The 21477-nt window shown below is 42.4% G+C and overlaps 1 protein-coding gene and 1 long non-coding RNA gene across 2 annotated transcripts in view; one reads left to right on the top strand and one right to left on the bottom strand.

Moving 5' to 3' along the window:
- The window catches only part of LOC141445870 (uncharacterized), an 85583-nt gene that overhangs the window by 2959 nt on the left and 61147 nt on the right, over positions 1–21477 (top strand). The window lies entirely within an intron of this gene.
- The window catches only part of Tup (LIM1_Isl and LIM2_Isl domain-containing protein tup), a 32496-nt gene that overhangs the window by 2893 nt on the left and 8126 nt on the right, over positions 1–21477 (bottom strand). The window contains exons 2-3 of the mRNA XM_072015307.1: positions 4617–4803; positions 2043–2347 (exon numbers count right to left, since the gene is read on the bottom strand). Of these exons, the coding sequence (XP_071871408.1) occupies positions 2043–2347; positions 4617–4803 (492 nt within the window). The remainder of the gene's footprint in view (positions 1–2042; positions 2348–4616; positions 4804–21477) is intronic.

Here is a 21477-nt window from a genome sequence, read left to right as displayed (position 1 = left end):
GTTTAATGCGAGAATTTATCGTCCGAATGTGCTACGAAGAAGGAGAAATTTCTTGCTCGCGTTGAAAAGAAGATTGGTCGGTTGTTGGTTAATTCTTAACTCGTCAGAAATATTTCGATAGATAACCAGAATATTTTACGTTATACTTTGTAGAGAACGTTTATGTTTGCTTATTAATTCCAAGCTTCGATCATCGATGAAACGATAAAATTCGGCTGAGAAAGATACTAATCCCCGTTTCTTTCGAAGGCATAAAATCGTAACGATAGACGAGCAACGATATCGAACGGCGGTGTACGTGAATTCGTGGATGGTCCGTCCATTAAAACTAAGGAAAAAGGAAGCGACTCCCGGACGGAGGTTGGGGAAAAAAAAGTTGAATAAACGTCCATAAATAAAAAGAAGAAATGAAGGAGATCGTGCGTAGTTATGTGCCACGGTAGTTGGCAGAGAGGTGCTACATTTGACACCTCGGTTCCCCTGTAAAGAGTTGTCAAACCACTGCCGTCGCCGGTGCGTGGCCCGTGGGCTTCGTGCATCGGGAAAAGACGGTTTAGGCGCAACCATTTCCATAAGGAAGCCAAGTGACAAACATCATGGAAAATACGCGGCTCGCGCCGCTCCTCCATGAAATTGTTTACGCGAGAATTAGAAGTGAACGTTTCAGCTACGCCCTGTGTCCCGTACTACGCAATTTTCAATTATCACCGATTAACCAGCTTCGTACCACGTCGTTAGAATCCTCGTCCAAATATAATTTATCGTCGCTGCGTGTAAATAATGAATTAGTAATAGTAGACGCGGCCATGTATAAATAATAAGCCATCGCGCCACTTCTGACGTTTCTCTATGTGGCTGTCGCAAATCTTCGGATTTTTCTTCGTGAATTTCTTCACGAATTTGCTAACCGTTTAGAAACGACATCGAAAGGAGAACAATCTGTTAGATTCGGAGATACAAGCCTTTTTCGAAACATCCGCCAGCTGTAACTAACAGTTTTGACAATTTTCATGCCGTCAGATACCTCCATCTAGCAAGATCCGTCTATCGCTAAATCAGCTAGTCACGTTTCGATTCTGTTAGATCTCGTCAAACTATATTTGCGAATTCGTGGACGTCGCACGAAATAAACAGCGTCGATATAATTAAGTTACTATCTGCTCGCCAGCCTTATTAGATATTTTAATCCAACCGATCTCCAGACAGTGTGTGCTCGTATATTAGGACTAGCTCGAGGAACGCTAATCCTGTGTAATCCGGCCGCGTAGGAGGGAAGTGGTCAAGCCTTTCGGGTCTTAAAGGCTTCAATTATCAACACCTAATTATGACCGGTGATCCTAATACAACAGCGTTGCATCAGAAAGGCCCTTTGAGCTTCCCCTCGAGCGAAGTCCCTTTTGCAAATTTGCTCTTTGTGCCCCGGTAGCCCGTGTCCAGACAATGTAATCCGCAAATAGGTTACGCTCATTTGTCGACGCGATAAAAGTCACGGTACCGTTATCCCGTCAAATTGTCGTTTGCGCAACTTTGTCATCGGTTTAATCTTTCAGGTGGCTAATAATGGTAATACGAATGTGTTTAATGTATCGTTTATAATTAGTATTAACACTTTGCTGTCCGCATAAATTTACTCCCAAAGTTAACCAGTCACTGACGTTTTGTTTTTTTTTTTTTTTGCTAAAAATTTCATCTTTCTAAAGTTTACGCAAAGGGTCGGTTTACCGCGTGACATCAACGTGGTGTTACAAAATATCAAGACATCGCGCTCGAAAGCGTTTACACCAGTGAAATTGTAGTTTACAGATTCTCAATCTTTCGCTCTTGTTACAAAGTTAGTAGCACCTTTAACATCATAGGATGATTATTCACACAATCACACAAATATCAGGATACTGATATAATTTTGAAGATTAATGTACCGATTCCTCCTATTCGCGATCAAATATCGCTCGCTGTTCGTACTCGGTGCGAAAGTAATTTCATCGTACGTGCATTGCCGTCGCGTAGATCGAAATTGACGAAAGATGCAGAAGTTTCTTTACCTGATATCGAGCCATCGTTGGGGTGCAAATGATGATTATTATTCATAAGGGACGCGTTGTTGTTGTTCTCGCTTCCAGGAACACCACCAGGCCCGGAGCAGAGTTTCCCACCCTCGAGAACGTCGTGATCGTGTCGACAAAAGAGGCCATCCTGTCTCAAGGCAAATTCATCGCCAGGAACTAGCTGCCTCATGCAGGCTGAACATCGGAAGCACTTTATATGATAAATTTTGCTCCTTGCCCTCATTACGTAGTCGTCCTTGCTGAAACACTCACTGCACTTGTCGCACTTTGTTCCGAACAACCTGAAACGAATTCTCTGTGTTAACGATTCTTTCGCAATTTCATTTCCGATCGCGTTTTTCTCGTAGTTTCGGTATAGACTTTGGTATTAGAAACCTTTGGCTAAAATATTACCGAAAAAATTGACAAAATCGATTACGAATTAACGGCAGGTGTAGAAAGCCCGCGCCGTGTCAGTTGTAGGAGAAAGTAAGTTCCCCTAGGTAATTATTTTTCTTTCGGCTGTTAGGTGTTAGTAACGAGGATTAGTAATAAGGAATACATTATGATAAAGCGAATAATTATCAGTATCGAAGTAACGAAAAAAAAAAAAAAGGTATACAAATTGGTGTTAAGAGATAGAGGATTTTAAAAACCGGATTAAACCTGATGTAACAATAGATCGCAGGATTTATCCTAACTCGCGCCAAACATCTGAAATCCCACTAATTCCGCTAAATATAAAAATTGAAATTATCACCTTTTTTTTTTTTAGGTAAATTTACCTGCAAATTTATTTATTGTCTCCATTTGCATCGACTTCTACGTATAATTCCGCGAAATTTTACTCGGCTGCCGGATCGAGCAGTTAATTATCGGTTTTCAAGCTAATTGTGCTTGCCTGCAGCACTTCGTTCGGAGAAACCGAACGAACTAAATTGCATTCATTAGCGGTGCTTTCTAAATTGTCGAATTTTATTAATAAAAAGTTTCATGCGATAGATAATTCCATTCTGATGCTACGTGGTTGGTTAATTATCAGTTGTTCCAGTAATTATATCACCAAGTTTCGTCCATAATTTACTCGCCATTGATATCACAGCGGTGAGTTTTGCGCGGAACGTAAAATCGTAGAAAATCGTTTTAGCGAAAAATTAATTGCGATTATTTCGCGAATGATCGATAACGCGAACACGTGTTTCGTCGATACTGTGCTACAACGTGGTTGTAACATCGAAACGGACAGAATCGCGGCAAAACTTTTTTAACGTGTAATTTTAAGCTGCGTTACTTTCCATCCGTCGACAACCAAATTTACTCAAGGACGTCTGCGTCGAAGAACACCCAGAAGGAAACGTTTTACCCCACGGTTGTTTCGACTTTTCGTACGAGGCGACAGAAACAACAAACAGGCGTCATCGGTGTCGCTCAGCCCTGGCAAATCCGCGTCGACCGGATATGCCAGTCTTCTTCTTCGTTTCGGACGCTTTTCGACGTTCGATGGATCAATGCAAATAAACCGCCTGTCCGCGTGCCAGAAAAATATTTGCTACATGTTCGCGTCTTCGCGGGGGGAATTCGTGTCGATCAATGCTGCGAGTTTTAAAAACTTCTGTCTTTCTTCTCGCCATTCGTTTCGAATTGCATTTAAAACGGCATGTCGTATCATCCGATTTCCAGCATCGTCCAATCGATTCCAACGCGCTCTCACTTTGAGTTACATGTCTCGCTCGCGCCTTCTTCTACTTTCCCGAGTTTCGAAACTTCGATACGTTTAACTTTCCGCTATAATAAATAAATCAAAGAATTGCAAAAGTATCGTTCGGCGAAACGAACTTAAAAAAAGAAAAAAAAAAGAAAAAATAGAGTGAACCGAGATTCGAACGATCGACAAACGTCACGCGACGAGTGGAATAAGGACACATTTAGCCACTGTACGCTCTTACGTTGAAAGCAGAAATTTCATTGTATACATTTTTAGCGTAACTTGGAATCGAGTGTTTCGTGGCGAAACGAAATACTACGTTCAATTGCGTAAATTCGAGGCAACCACGTGTGAACCATGCTTTTTGTTACGGATGCATTTCCTCGCATGCAGACCGTAGTTTCTACTTCGTGTATGTTAGATAAAAATACTCCGGAGAAAAACGTTTTGTCAGTTCTTACTTTCCTCTTTTCTTTCTTCTTTTTTCTTCTTCTTTTCGCTCGTCCTGTTGCATCGTTTTTTTTTTTCTATTTTTATTTCTCCCCGATCTCGGTGTTCGCGAACGCGCATCGGAAAGAGCGAATGGCCACGAGCGAGTACGGCGCGAGAGAATGCCATCGGTTTCCAAGTTCCTCTATCTCATTTTAGTCGAAAATAACGTACTCTTAATGGTAAAAATTTTCTTCGACCGTCCAATTACGCGTATAGAAGAACGAACGAGATTGTCCGACGAGTTTAAAGTTATAAAAAGAAATAACGCTCGCGGTTAGAACGTTTATCGTATGGAAAAGATGAGCGGAAAATAAAAAGAAGGATATCGGCGTGTGAAAGATATAACCAACGACGTAGTCGGGGCAACATCTTACCTGACATAATCGCGTTTACAATAAGTTTTCCCATCTCGTACGAAGCAAGTGCAGTGCTCGTCCAAAAATTGCTGGCACTCCGCGCATTTTAAACAGGCGGCGTGCCATTCCAGATTTGGTGCAACTCGCAAGATCCATTGGTCGTGAATTCGACCGCCGCATCCCACGCAATGAGAACTTGTGCTCTCTGCAAAACAACAAATTACTTCCGTTACAAACACATAGCTTACCTGCAGTACGCAATTAGGCAACTATCACGCGTGTATCGAAAGACGTACGACAACGTACGATTAAAATTTCATAATTGAGAAAACGATATTCCAACTGATTGATTAATTTTTACAAATACTCGAGAGAACGAGCGCGAGATGAATCCTCTTGCGCGTTTAAATGGAATTATTCTCGCCAAATAATTTAACAGTAATTAAATATTTACTCAACAGCGTATATAATTACGTAACGTTGTAAAATACTGAGAACGGTCTCATTTAACGTGGAATTAATTTTGCAGTGAAATTACTCTCCGCTTGACCTTATTCCCATTTTCGATCATCGAATTAGCTTTCGTCGAACAAGGTACATAGGATCCTTTATCCCGAAGCTTCAAACGCACGAACACTGACAGTCACATCGTACTCGTCCAAGTAGTACGTTCGTTTCTTTGCGAAATATTAAATGTAATGGTGGAAGAAAACGATCGATCTCTGGTAACAGCAATCGCGTTGTCTATCAAGAACGATTATACGTCGATTGAACTCATAATTAATGCTCGTTTCGTTTGTTCACCAATTCGATAATAACAGGCTGTCTATCGAGTATGTACAACAAGATCGTTGCTAACAACGACATTAAGTCGTCAAAACACGAAGAAATTTCGAGTAGTCAATCACAGGATAATCGGATCACACTGTCGATTAAGTGTAATAGCTACCGTTTATTCTTTCCAAGACTTATTAGCCACGTCTTGCTTACGAAGGAACAGAAGGAAAATGGTACAGAATCCTATGGGAAAATTATCGCGATTAAAATAGGTTTCTCAAGGTGTCGAACCATCGGAGATTCGTGTTGCGTATTTACAAGCACAGCTCACGCGAATAAGTCGAATCTTGTCAATCGTAGAGGTATAGAAACGATTTCGTAAACGAACTTGCGAATCGTTGAATAGACGTGCTTTCGAACGAAGCGTCCACGGACAACTGGCTTCCTCTACTTTCGTTGTATTGTCGCGGCACAGAAAACACGTAGGCTGGCGTCGCGTCGTTTCAGCTGCCAATGCAGACACTCGTGCGGCGAAAATTACAGTCATCATCTTTTGTTTCGGCGAGTGAGACGCGTGCAAAAAGCGGGCAAGTCGAGATTTCACCGAAAGGCTATTGATAAGTTTTAACGCGCAGACGGGAACAAAAGAATACGGAGAGAAGCCCATTGTTTGCCAGAGATCTGATTTACCCTCGCAAGTCGCTTGTACAACGGGTGGCACGATAAAAATAAATCCTTCGTAGCAAGGAGACTCGAGATCGTTAAACGTCGTTCAACTTTCGTTCTGAGATTATTGAAATCGTTCACACGTAATTGACATCGAAGGTACGTCCTTCGTTAACTTTCTATTCCTGACGAAATTTTTACATCCACTTGTTCCTCGTCTACGAATATTCGGCAAAACGCGTCCTTCTACCTCGATACATTCGAACATCGTAAAAGCTCTCTCTCCCTCTCTCTCTCTCTCTCTCTTTCTCTTTTTGTCTTTGTATAGATTTGGCTATGCGATTCGAACGAATCGAGTCGGATCGAAAAAGGATGCCAGTGACGATGATGGACAAGGAGGGAGGACGAAAAGGGGGAAAAGGATGGAAAAGAACGGGCCGGGCGTAAGTAGACGCGATGCAACGGTGGCTGGTCCACTGGTGGCGCGCATCTATCTGAAGTTCGTGGCTATATGCCGGGGTGCGTTTGCGCGCTAGGAACGCGAACCGCGAAAGAAATCCTGCCAAGGGTGGGAATCACCGTAGAGGGGAATGGTGAACACAGAAGGACGAACAGGGGACGAAGCTGGGCGGTGCACTTTCAGCTCGGTAGCTCGAAACTCCGCCCAGATCTCCGTGGCTGAAACCATCGAGTCGGCGCGCAGCTTCTTTCCTTTCAACCGCGAAGCCTAACCTAAACGCGAAACGCGTTTCTTACTCTCATTGTGTTGCGTCGCGTCGCATCGCGTCTCGTCTCTTGCACTCAACGCGAGAGACGAGGCGCGCGATTATCGTGGAATCCAGCTTCGATAATAAATTTCGATGCATCATTCCGCGTCAACGCTTTCCGCTCGCTCCGAAATCAGACGCCTGTCGCAATATTGTTCTTCCACGCGACGCACCACGTCGCGCTTTTTATTCGCTTATCTGTCTCTGCGTTCTTGAGACGCTCGCATTTCATTTACGTTTCGATCAACGAACGAGTTTCAATTTTCTTGCACACCGATTTTCTATTTTCTGATTTTTCATCATCCTTGCACGGTTTGCCAAACCGGGGGTGGTTTTTCCGCGAGTAAGTAATTCTTCGATATATGGTACATAGTAATTGAACGATTCGATCGTAACGATGATCGTAGTATCGTAATGAAGGTATTTCGTCACGAGCTTTCACGATCGACGCTCGATATTTTATTCTGGAAATTATTAAATCGTTGGAGGATCGCGAACGAAAATGTTGTACGTTACGTGCGATGCGTAACACGAGTGAGGAAAAGGACAAGGAAAAGAAATTATTACTTTGTCGTAGATAGAGGAAACAAGGCTATGCAATCGACTAAAAATAACGGTATACACAAATTACAGTTACAGTCAAGTAAGAAATATCGAGCCAAGAGTTGCCAAACTATTCACGCGTCTGCGATACTGTACGACAGTCGTAACTGTCTATATTACGGATCTTATAACGTCAACTAAATATACGTACAATGGCAATCGCGAAGAATTAACGATTAATTAATGTAATACTAAATCCGTTTATATTCGTTCGCAAAAACAAAACGTTTCCATTTGACACGCGATTTAGAAACTTTTGCACGGTACTGTGCACGATGATACACTGTTCTATATTTTATCTTGCAATGCGATGTCTGAATTATGCTAGAACGTTTCAAAGAACTGTCAAAGGAGCCGTAAATATTAAGAATGACAACGAATATTATGTAGAGGCGCATTTACAAGGAGTACGACTAAATAATAATCGTCGCGATAAATTAACTGCTAATTAATTCGTGCTTAGCTTATAGACGAACGTGAAAACTTATCACTCGCATAGACGATATACGTAAAATTTATTAGATACAATTACAATTGCGTTTCATATCGATTTTAAAATGCGATCGTACATACGATCGATATATACGGACTTGGAAAAAAGACTTAGTCCAGAAGGTTACTTGTATCGTGGCGATTATGAAATCTCTTCTTGAAACTTGGTACGACGGACTCGACGACTAGGATGCGCGATATCGCCTTTGAATCGAACAATAATAATATTCCATTGTTCTAGAATATTATTAGATTCCTATATCGTTTCATTTTCGATATTCTATACGTTATAGTTGTCTGATACGGTACGACTAGATGCAACATAGACGATAGTACAGCGTACGTAGGATATAGAGATTTATTTATATTAGAAGGTATCCGTAAACGTACAAGCGTAGGTATCGGTTGCTGCTTCACGGTTGTAAGTCAAATAACATTATTTTTCTGAAAGAAACGACAGCGTTGACAACAAGTTTATATGAATCTCCTCGCTTTTGTCAACACCGTGCCACATGAACTTAACCGTAGGCTGTAATTTACGTTATCGTTTGATAAGTGCAACTACAATGTGCTATCTATCATGCACCGGTGTACACGATAAAAAGCGTACTCGCGGTCTACGATATGACCTCTTTCTCCCAATAGCAGGTTGAAATAGTAACTGAGACCTATCAAGTTGATAAACAGAGCCCTTAATGCTGGTAGAAAGCTTCGGCAAACGCTATTTCTTCTTTCTCTAGGTACTTTCTATAACTGGACGCTTATAACGTAACTTTACGCGTGTAACAGTCTATTGGCACGCGTGTGGCAGACGTTAAGTGGTCGATGAAAATGCAAAACTGTAATAGAAAAGCGTAAATAGGTGCGATTCCCGATATAGATACGGTTATCGTTTACGAACTTACGCTCGAAATGCTATTTAAGTGGAGTCGCTTCAATGTTTTCCGCGTGTATCTCTGTATTTGAATATAAAGTAAGAAAAAAAAAAAAAAAAAAATAAAAGTAGACCGATAGAAATACGTTTCTTTATATATATACCGGAGCTGAAACTTGTTGCGGAAAGCTGCTTTTGTCGGTTATAACTTTGAGTCATTCGATATTTCCCGTTTCTATAAAAAGAAGCGAAAGGTCAGAAATCCCATCGAACTTCCTTGTTCAATAAAACAACGTATTCGAACGTGGTTTTGAAGCGGAGGAAGAGGAAGAAGATGGAACAACGATCATCGTTAAAATCGTGTATACGATTAGAAAGAGGGAGAAAAAATATGGCGAACGATGGCGATACCGCGAGTTTTACGACGAGAACGAGGCGTCTTACTTGGCTTCCGACTTCACGAAATTTTACTCCGAAACCGGTAAAAACACGGGGCCCCTGCGAACGTTTCCCAACCGGTTGGAAAATAAGAAGAACATCCGTACCGTACACGATAGCGCGGATAAGCTTACAGATGAGCTTTCTCTCTTTTTGCTCTATCCACGCGCGTACAGCCAGATGTAAATGCGCGCGGTAAAGGGTTGAGATTTACGGCCACCCTGAAACGTTTCGACCGTGTGCGTGGATAAGGATTTAAGAGAGAGAAAAGGAGCAATTCGGCCGTGAAAATATATACGTAAATATACGGTACTATGCGAAACTCTTATGCCAGCTATGTCATTCCCGTTATTACGCCAACTAAATATGTACATATATTTTTTTTAAGCAACGTTCAGCGCGTTCTGTTAATTGGACAGTAGTCTTTCAGACGTTACTTTCGTCCTACGTTCTACGTTGATTCGAAGATTTATCGCGCGTCTCTCGAACACGTCTTGCAATCTATTCCCATCAATTTTTAATTAACTTTAATCTCGGCACATCCCGAAATTCAAGCGAACGTATCTGACAACAAATCGAAAAGGCGCATTAAGCCTCGTTAAGTTGGGAAAATCCAACGCAACACCGCCACGCGAAAGGTATAATTATCTTTCTGGTTCGCGAGTCACGATAATCACACCAAGTACAAAGTAATTTGACAAACGACCTGACTTCCACACTCGGTAAAAATCGATCATTTCTACCGGATCTTGGCTTTACAACGGCGTATACACGCATGAGACTCGCGACCACCATGAAGATCCCGAGGAGGCTGCGGATAAGGTCAGGACGCGGAGTCGGGAACAAGCAGGGGCGAGGGGAAGCGGGAAGAGGACAGGAGTCGCGGAGGTAGAGGCAAGGGCAAGTTCGGTCAGGATCAAAGAGATTCGAAAGAGAAGAGAGTGTCGGCGGCGTCCCATTAGCTCCCAGAGACGACAAGCAGCTCGTATCTTCGAGAACTGGCCGTGCACCGATACACCGATGCACCGAACGCTGCAACGACGTGTTTCTCTCTCTTTCTCTTTCTCTCTCGTTTCCTCTCTCCTTCTCTCTGTCTCTTATAAATATGGAACGTTCGGATTTACGATGCCTCTCGCGATGACGAATTTACTATAATGTTTGGTATTTACTCGTTACGTTAATGTTCCACGTGAGTGACAGATTCGGCGAATTTTCTTTCCACCGACTTTTTGTATTTTTCCTCGTCGATATGTAATTGTTTCGTTTGCATCGTGAATTCCGCTGTATGTCGATCAGCTTTATTAGAATTTGTAAATGGCACGATAAAGTCTCAGATAGACGTTTCATGTACGTACACGTAAAGAGCTGATAGGAAAAACGTCTAGTAACGAAAATAATAGAACGTCGTTTACGATTCTCAACTGCTCGCAAAGCGACTTGGCCAAGTTTATTCGAACATCGTAGAAACGCTCGTTACCGTAAAGTTAACGATCGATCAACGATTTGGCCATATCGAGGATCGTTTTGCTTCCTGTTTGTTCGTCGTTGATATCGCGAGGAATTCGAAATACGTATAACGAAATCGCGCTAATTACGCGCGATCGCACGGTGTCGTGGCGGATGATCGCAAAATCGATAATCGAAAGCGACGAAACGTCGTGTCATTCGAGGTTTAACGACAAAACACGCGGCACGTATCGCTCAATGTACGCACTACCGGGGTTGTGGTAAGACTTTAAATTCGAATCGAACGATCTCTGCGATGTTTCAGCAAACTTAACCGGCAAGACGGAAACTTTTCCGAGTCTTATCGACCAACTCGTTAAGAAAGTAAATAAAGAGCTTGTCAATTAAGTACTGCAAAGCGCAGCACCGAAACTCGTCTATGGGAAAACTAATATCGTATTCCCAACAAGTTTATAACGTATGCGATGATAACGAATGCTTAATCAAATCTAACAGACCGGAGTCGAGTCTGCCCGTAAAATATTCTTCCCCTCAATTTCTTATTTAGATCTCGACTCGAGAGAAATCGAACTGTGCTGCAAATGTCATAACACGCATAATGCGTATCGATTGTAAATCGTGGTGACATGTTTATAGGATATAATAATGTCTCTCTCTCTCTCTCTCTCTCTCCCTTTTCTCTCTCTTTCTCTGATTTTCTAGCTATTTTAACACAGTCGCCTATACTCGAAGATAGGAAATTGTATTTTTACGTTTCTAAATTATTTTTAAATTATCCATATTCGAAAGTGTATCTTCCTTCGGCGTTACGAAACCACAATGTAGGTATTATAAATCAAAGCGGATTGATTGGCGGCAAAATGGGTTCTGCGAGACGAAAGAAAAATAATAACGATAAGCGGGATAGGATGGAGAAGGGAAAAAGGACAAAGACGAGAGAAGCTGGGATTTTAGAGTAGCTTGCTACTGGTAGAATGTGGGTGGCGAATCATCGTCAGCTTTAAGGTCACGCTCAGCTACCTCGTATATTTTTGTTTACCTCGTTCATCTTACTATTACGATTATTTCAACGATAACATCCCCTTTGTTTAAAAGTAACTCTCGTTCCTTATTTTTTACAAGTCGTACGTATATCGCGTAGAAACTCGAAAGCACAAAGCGCAAATAGTCAAAGTCATCGACGAAATTGAATCGTTCTATTTAATTATTTATCAGCTTTCTTACGAGCCGATTCTCCTACTCGTCTAATGGACACATTAACGTGTTAACCAAGTTTTATTGCCGACTAGCACCGCCGCTACAGCGATATTTCATTAGTGAAAGTCGATAAACCCTCGCTTTCTATCATCTATTTTAAGTTTTCGAGACATCTTCGCACCGATGATAAATCAGCGCATCTGCGTGTCCACGGTTTCGTTATTTTAACTTTACAACGACGTTTTCGACGCACGTCCGAACCAGTCACGATCCAGACGCATTCTGTTTTATAGAATCTGTACTTCCGAGAACCGCGTACGCCTGTAGAACGATGGATAACCCCTTGACGGTAGGACGATGGGAGCCGCATAAAAAATCCTGAATTTAGAACAGGTAGATAAGACGGTGAAGAGGGGTACGAAAATAAGAAGGCACATAAATAGAATAAGAGGACCGGACACAAGAGTGACGCCAGGAAAGATAGAGGGGAAAAAGGAAAAAAGAAGAGAGCAAAGTATCTTAGGGGCAGCGTTTCGGTGTGAAAGAACAAAAGAAAAAGAATACGGCTAGAAATATTTCGTTAGGTATATCTACTGGAAATCCGATCATCGAATGCCATAATGCACTTTATGCACGATGCTTTCTCAATAAAGTTCGATGTAATTTCTCGAGCGTAGGACGTTGTTCGAATAAGAAACACGCGCGTACTTTTGTTTGGCAGAGAGGACAGATCGTTTGGAAATAATTAATCTACGAAAAGAATGGAAATTGATTTTGTTATTTCCTAAACAAGCGCGGCAACGAAAGGAAACGCACGACAACGTACGAAGATTTTGATTTATTTCATACGTGCAACGCGACATATGTTTCGTTATTACAGCGATTTATCACAGTTTCAACTTGCAAATTTCTTTCAAATTTATATATAGAATTTGTCACGGAATATTGCATTTATTCCGACGGTATAACCTTTCAATCGTTAACGAATTTTTACTTGCGAAAAACGTCGCGCGGTTGCTTATTCCGAGGGAAATTTTCATTTACTTCTAAGGTATTTCGATTGGCGATTGTCTTTGGAAGAAGTATCAGAATAGACGAAATTTGTATTCTCTTAGATATACCTATTTTAAACTGGTAGAAAATTTAAAATAAACTCGATAAGTTTGAGCAGGAAATTTTGAATAATTCAGCTTATCTAGTTAATCACGGACAAACGCATACATTTACGGTTGATTTAAACCGGTGAATAGTGCATTTGACACATGGCTCTCGCGTCGTCTTTTTCGCAATTCTATACATATACATTAATTCTAATTGGCTTGTTAGCTTTTGCAAGGAACCGTGTATTTTGGAAGTAACGTATCATTGATATATACGTTCCGAGCAACTACGTAATTTTATGGTAATCGACGTACGTTAAACGTCGAATTTCTCAAAATTCGTTATCGCGGTTCGACCATTGCCACGACCTTTCGAGAAATTCCTCTCGACGATTCTAGATTCGAACAAAAAGCGAAGAATTAAATTAGCATTAACATAGGCAAATTTTACAAGCCGCGAGTTACAAATTACGAACCAGTCGATTCTGTTCTATTCGGCGTAAAATCGTAAGAACCATTCATGCGACGAAAGTAGATTATCAGGCGAAAGGGCCTAGGCCATATTACGCAGGAAGAACAAAGTACGTTTTTTTACTTTACAAGGTACTTTTTTTTACGACACGCGTAAATCACGCGGAACATCGAAGACAGAGCTAACATCGACGATAACTAAATACACGTAGTATATCAATAGCGTAATCATCATAACTAAACTACGTATTTACATAAAACGGTCGGACAGCTCCCAGTGCTGGAAATACGGATGCCCTTTTCTAAAGTCGAGTCGTCACTTTCGGTTTCACAATACGAACAGCCGGTATCCTCTTATTCGAGATGTACCGACGTTGCTATTTAAATATCCGTGAGCGCGACACAGCGACACGTTCGATGCTCGGAGCAGAGCACCGCGCCGGTTCGAAAGCAGATCTATGATAATCAGTTCGGAGATTCCGTCCAAGTAACAAGAAGATCTCCGAGCGGGTGGACAAGGCATTCCTCGTCGAAAGTCGAAAAATTCGTGAAGGGTTGAGAGTGTCGGATGAGAAGTACATCGTGGCAAGATGGAAACGCGGAGAAAGGACGGGGAGGGAGGCGGGGGTCAGGAACAAGCAGATACGTTAGAGAGTAGCGGTTGCAGCTTTACAGAAGGACGAGGAAAAGAAAACGGCGCGGCGCCGTGGACTGTGTCGAGGATGTCTGGTTGGCAGTTCAGAGGCGCCGACCCGGTGTCCCACGGCGTTCGTTTGGTATTTCATTAACACCTCCGCTAATTATTTCCCTTTTTTTGTGCGGCCTGGCCGGTTTCGTAGCAGGATCGGGAATGCACCTTACAAGTCGCGAGTCCGGACTCCGGATACCTCCAGCCTCGACTCCGGATACCGTATATGCTCGTGATCGTGCTCGTGCGCGCGTAAAATGCGTTCGTCCAATATCATTTTTAAACCGACTATCCGGAGTAACGATAGGACCGGGTTCTCGGACGCATCGTCTTTCCGATTATCTTGTACTAGTTTTATTTTACTTGTAGCTAGTTTTATCCACGATAATACCTTCTTTCGATTTACCGTTAAATATGCCGCTTTTCGATCCGAGCATTGCGAAACGTTCTTGCCATCGATCAACGTTTCATCGTATATTCTGGCAAACGTATACCGATCGAATATACTAACGAGAAATATTAACGGGAGGAAAGGTACGTTTCGATTTAGGTAATAAGAAGCGATTAGAAGACAGAGCGGGTGTATGCAGCGACGCATAACGGGCGAATAATTGAACGGTTAATCATTGTGGCGTAAAATCATCCTGCACCTTGTTCGTGTCAGCGTCGAACTTCCTCGTTATACCTACCGTACGCGTCAACGTATTCCGCGAACCGTATTTCACAATGGAAAACTGGAAGATAAGATCGTTTTTAAAGAAGTCATCGACACTCGTAGTCTTCGCCACGAAAAATCTGGAATCGCTTAGAACGAACATGGAACTGTGATCGCGTGTTCCCGTGTCCGCGAGTCACCTTTACTCGAAACAATTCGCTGGAATAATAAGCTGGCCAGAGTCAGGATAACGATAACGTCCACGAAGAAACGTGGACGCGGCGTCGCGACGGAGCAACGAGCTGCTGCACGCAAAGCAGGCGCCTCCCATATCCGAGGAGGCCAATACGGCACACCGTAGCCGCCACTAAATTTAGGATGTATGCTTAAATGAACGAAAGGTCGTCCTTAGATATCCCCGGGACCGAAATTTATGTAGGTGTTGTTGGTGGCTTTTATCAGTCCGACTGGCATTCCTTTGCATCCACCCGGCGCCCCGGTGTCGGCCGAGAGCAGGTTCTAATTCGTGTGACTGTGACTCGGTTCCTCGAATCGGCTCCCATCCGGCCTGGCTGTTCGCTCGCTCGTTCGCTCGCTTGCTCGCGGAAAGGCCGCACGAAAAACCCGTATTTATACTTTGACGCGTCGACTTGCCAAATTATTCCCTGTTATCTGAGTTCGAGGCTGTACTTCGATTTGTTCGAGAAACCGCGCGGATAATGTTTGCCTGGCCTGGCCTTACGCCATTGCGGCTGCGACTCTGCGATTTACGCGACGGATCCTTCCCGAGGGACGCGAGTTTTGCCTCTCCGTGATCCTTCTGTAGCCACTAATGCGATTCGTCCGTTATCTTTCGCCACGGAAATTTCGTGGAATCGCGTGACGAGTGCTGTCGTCGATGGTTGCTGCGCTGGGATTTCGCTGCAAACGCGTGAATTTTTTACGTTGGTGCGTTCGGTGAATGGGACAAGACGAGCAAGCACGGCGAAGCGTAAAAGTTTGAAAAAGTGCCGCGTAAATTTTTCGTACGCGAGAGTTAGATTCTGTGCCGGATAAACAATTTCCGAAAGTCGATCATTTACCGATATGTAGCGGCACATGAGTAGAGGATAATTTAAGTCGTGTTGTTTTGCCTCGGAGTATCAAGATCGTTAGGATACACGTAATGTAATAATAAATAAATTCCGGGCAAAACAATGTCGCCGCTACGTGCAACCGTCGAACAAAGACAAATTTGTATTTTCCGACTTTCCCCCGGCCAGTATAAATAAACGAACGCAACCGAAAAGAGTTCGGTATGTACCCAGTATCTATCAGCATCTACGAGTTATCTGCGAGCGATTATACACCGTCTAGCGAATACGTTTACGACATTACTTATTTATTTATATTTATTTAATTATTTCAAATATATTTGACGGATTGCAAGTTCCCTATTTACCGATTCTCTACGAATCCTCTACAGATATTTGGTAATCCGTCTTTTTTTTTTTTTAACAATCTCGTTTCCCGTATGCAGGAAATTGTTGCGCGTATTATACGTACCGAAAATAAATTACCGAATGTTTCGGAACATCGAGTCGAACATTTCTGAACAAGTCAATTTGCAACGGAATACATTACGTTAAAGGCGAAATTCTCGAATTGTATTTCTCTCGTTTTATTCGCCGCTCGTCGCATAAAATAAGAACAAGGGAAATAAACACACCGGTACAAATTTTCTTGTCAATATTTATAAGCGCGACGTGGGTGGACCGACGCCGACGTGATTCCTACCCGTTCGAGAACCGATCCTAATCGTTTCATGTTCCGACTGCACTTTATCCCCTCCACTTCCTCCTATGCCGGCACTTTAACAGTGCATAATAGTACACCTGACTTGTTAGCCAACGGAACGAAGGAGCGGCAATTTTTCCAACTTTCATTTCCTTCCATCGATCTTGCAACGATAGGAATATTTTAGAAAAATCGACTTTTATCTAGGAAAGGTCTCTTATGGTTTTTATTTTAAAGGTTCGAGTCGATGGAAATCAAAGTTCAGGCATCGATGTTTCCGATCCTACCAAGTTTCGGCAAAAATTTAACGAAACCTTACGATACGGTAACATAATCGATGCGACTGGTTGCGCGAACATCGACTCCAAGGATATCCTTCAAATTTTTACGAGTAGGATAGCTTGCAGCCGCTGATAGCCCACAAAAATTAATAAAAGAAACTGATAAAGAAATTTTTATTGAACACCGAGATTAAGAAGGTTCTTACGTTCTGTTCCTAAACGATCACGAGTCGCACGTATCTACAGATGTATCTTATTCCAATACGATATAGTAATCCCTCATAAAATTATGATATTTTAATGATCCGAGTTCCGAAGTATTTTATAGCGCATAAAATCAAGCAGGTAAAATCACGATGATTTTAAACGCGGTTTGGTTACGTACTTTTGCAGTAAGAAAATTACGACTATTCGAAAGGTTCTTTTGGTTATAATTCATCGAAGGTAACGAGACACGAGGAAGAAAGTAGCGAAGATGAAAATACCAACGAACAGTTCGGTTTCCAACGTAATATAAATATCTTCCCTCCGCGTCTAAATTACCATTAGAAAATTACATTTAACGTTAAAAAATCAAATTGTTCGCTTCCGTGGATCAAATACTAGCCGTATGTAAACCGAATGCTCGCTCTACGTTTGGAAACCTACTACCAAACTAACGTACGCGCCTACTTACGCACGATATCTACGTACCACTTACCTACATATCCTTTCGAATATTCTTAAAGTTGCCGTTATGATTTGCATTCTGTGCCCGCTCGGAGCAACTTCGAGACTCGTTCCATCTCGTGAAAAAATGCAGCCTCGGAGAGAGGAGATGGTTTTCGTGCAAACGTACAAACCGGCGAAGCGAAGCATTCGTCGCTCGATGAAGGAAGATAGCGAAAAGACGCGCGAAGAAATTTATTCAAAGGTCGGAGGGAGGGGGGACGAAAATTTGCCGAAGCCGGCATCTTGTTCGATCGGTCGAAAGCACCTAACAAATTACCGAGCTACATGCTCGGCAGCGATACCAAATGACATTCGTGGCCGAACGTTGGTCGCGTCTCGTTCCGCGTGATTACACAGTAGTATCCACGAGCGTAAGGGTCGGCTTCCTAATTCTCCCTACGAAATTAGCTATCCTGACAAGGCGCAGACCTTGACGATGGCTCATCGACCGGTATCCCGACACGGTTTTACAGCTTATGGTCATCGGCGGACCATTTGCCTGTTTTTGAGAGAACGATGTCCAGAAGGCCTGACGAGACTCCCGCCAGCCGCGACCTTCTTTGCGGCCATTGTAAACCGAGCTTTCCGGGCCCGAACGCCGGCGCCAGGCTTCGGGTTTACGACACGCAATCGATTCGGTCCTGTCATTAGTTGCTTTTAACGAGCACGGACCATCGTCCTTCCGTTTCATTCTTTTTCCTTTTCTCGTACACCGCACGTAGATACGAGGCTACGACTTACGCTTGCTTTTCTTCCCTTCGTTCGCAGTCGACTCGATAAAATTTTCAGTCAACAATTTCCTGAGAAGATTTTACTAAAAACCCGGGAGAACGAGTGACAAGATCTGCCACGTTTGCTTCTTCTCATCGCCGAGAAAGATTATTCGACGTAGCGCCACGTGTTTCGAAAAGATGGAGCAAAAACGTACGAAGTATCGAGACGAGAGATGATGTTGACGCGATCGTTCACGAACGATTATCGCTGACGATTAATTCGATAGAATTGAAAAGCTGAACTTGCGAGTACCGTTTACCCTTCTTAATGTTCCCTAATATTTCCAAATTATATAGATATTGACGGAAGTGTGTATATTCCGGGATTATCGGAATAACAGAACGATGAAATCGCTGGCTCGTTCACATAATCTCCGATATGGAAAAAAACGACATTTCTCGATTTGTAATGTCTAATCGTTTTGTACACAGAGTTATCGATAATCGGAGACATCCTTCGCGTATTACGAATGCCGTGGAGAAATCGGTGCTTTCGGCAGATCAAAGACGCACCGCTTCCAAGGAAAAAGTATTTCCAGTATCGGACGCTCGATAACATCGCTGTTATCAGGTTGACGAATTGACCGACTGTCCGATAAGTGACAAGAATCTCATCCTCGACTCCGATCCGACGTCACGATTAATTCTCTGTTCTTTCTTTTTCTCTTTTTTTTTCTAAGAGACAAGTACATACTTTGGGTAGAGTCAAAGTTTCGGCTGATTTCTCATTTATGTCCAATCATTGTATACTTTGCTCGATTTGACGTAATTGATTGAACTTTGGAAGTATCGTACGACCTACTATTTCCTCGATATTCTGTTCCTAACAAATATTTGTGGATTCGATTTGTTAATTTACGAACGGGGAGGGGGGGGGGTATTTTAATTAGGCGAATTTTCTGTTTTACGCGACAGAAAAATACAACACGAAACGAATATAATTATCGGTAAAGAACCGCTACGGCCAACGACAGTACTAGCAAATTAAATGTTATAAAGATAATACGATACCCTTATATTTCGTTTTAGATTTGTCAGTAAAACGGTGCCAGTTTCTTTCTACTTCAAATCTTATCGTAAGTGTTCTTAATCAATCGTTCGGAGACTATTCTTAGATCATCGAAGCAAATCAACTATTTTATACGTACACGCTGATGTATCTCATTAAAATGAACGTTACTCGCAGATACGCGAGTGTTTCTGAATTTTGAAGGAATAAAAATATTCTTATTTTCTCGTTACACTCTGCTTCGTTTCTTTATTCTCATCGATATTAAATATTTTCCATTGACAAAGAATTACGGTATCGAGATAATACAAGTTGATGTGTACACAGAGCGAAAAAAGATCTCTGTTTCGTTTCTCCGAGCAACTGATTTCTCGAATCAGCACGAAGGAAATCCGATTTTCACGAAAAATAATGGATTTCGAAATCGCACGACGAACACAGATTATCGCGTTGTTCGCCAGATTTCATCGCTCTGGCAGACGGTTTAATTCGATATAGACGCGATGACGTCGAAAAAAGACTCGATTATCCCGAAGGTTTATCATCGCGTCAATGAAGTAGAAAATTTGAACAGGTTCGATGTAAGCGTTTCTAACATCGAACGAAGGAGGAGTTGAAATAGCATAGCGCACGATAATATCTCTGCTCGTTTTGCTTTTATTTCCTGGTACTACACCAACGTAACTCGTGACTTCGTTGTGTTTAGATTTTGCAGAATTATTTAACAGAGAATTAGCGTTTTCCATTTCGAACTCTACTTTTCTTCTTTCTCGTTACGATCGACTCTTCTAACAGGAGGCATCGTGCCAAACGTACGTTAGACACGTTTCAACGTATCACTAGGAGTCACGATCGCCGTCACACGCGTGTTTTATTTCCTTCTTACAACAGCTTCTCACTTTTTTAACAACTTTTTTTTATCGATAGTTTCGAGCAAAGGTGTAATTTGTTCTCGCGGACTTTATGCGCAACGTGCGATAAAACGAACGTACCTTTTGCCGTAAAACGAACGTCGACCTGATCAACGATTTTCAGACCAACAATTTCGAACCAAGAAACATTTTTATCCGGAGCGATTTTGTCGCTACGCGCTTGTTCGTCAGAGTCAACAAACTCGCAGAATGAGAACGACGAAACGAGTTACTTTGTACAGAGCGGGACGGTGATCGTACTACGATCGGGCAGGCGGTGACTCTACGTGAAAAAATATGGAAAAGGTTTGGTACAACGTTTCGTTCGTTCGACGCTTCGTTTTTGAGAAAATCCAACTTGAAGATTTGACGAGTGTACTTCGATTTTGCCTAATTCCGGGCTGAACACGAGCAAATAATCGACGGGGATTTGAACCACGTTCGGAGATCAACGAAAAACGCGAAACAGAATTTATGATACGCGTGTACATGACCAGCTCGCAATTAAACGCGTTTAAACTTTATTTCTTCGAGAACGAAGACTTAAACGGACAAATTTTATTTCGCGTTCTTTACCATATTTTCCTACATAATCTCCTGTGGATCGTATTTAACGATTCGAAGTATACTTGACAAATTTCTAAACTCGATCTCCTCGGGCACGAAGAGTCAGGCGAAAAGCTTCTATTCTATATTTGCAATTTGTTTGTTCGCTTACGATCACCCCCTTGTCCGCTTGTACTACGATTATCGCCCCACCCTGTATCGCAGATAGCTATATGTATACAGTGTGGCTAACAAGTGTAAACGAAGCGTAGAGTAAAAGTATGAAAAGATACGAGAAGATAAAATAGAGAAAAGTGGGATAAAATATGTATCGAGAAAGAGAGTGACAAAGGGTGGCAAGTACGACTCGTCGATGCGTCGTTCGCTATTTAGAGAACAGCAGCAGCGAGTCGGAGGGACGTCGGTCGTTCCGGTGAAACGAGGCGAAGGCATTGATTAACATTAAAAGCAAGGGCTCCTAGAGAGACACTGATAGATGTCTACGTACGCCGATAGAAAAAAGAGTCGGGCCTAATTCAATTGCAGGCCGCCGTTCCGCAAACACTCATGATAATTCAATCAAGCTCACCCCATCCAGCTATTCCTATTCCTCCCTTTGGACCGGCCCCATACGACCAAGGACCCTGGGCCAGAACGTTGCAGAGGGTGGAAACGGC

Source organism: Bombus fervidus, chromosome 13 (assembly GCF_041682495.2).
Source record: "Bombus fervidus isolate BK054 chromosome 13, iyBomFerv1, whole genome shotgun sequence".
NCBI lineage: Eukaryota > Metazoa > Arthropoda > Insecta > Hymenoptera > Apidae > Bombus > Bombus fervidus.
This window is presented reverse-complemented; position numbering and strand designations above follow the sequence as displayed.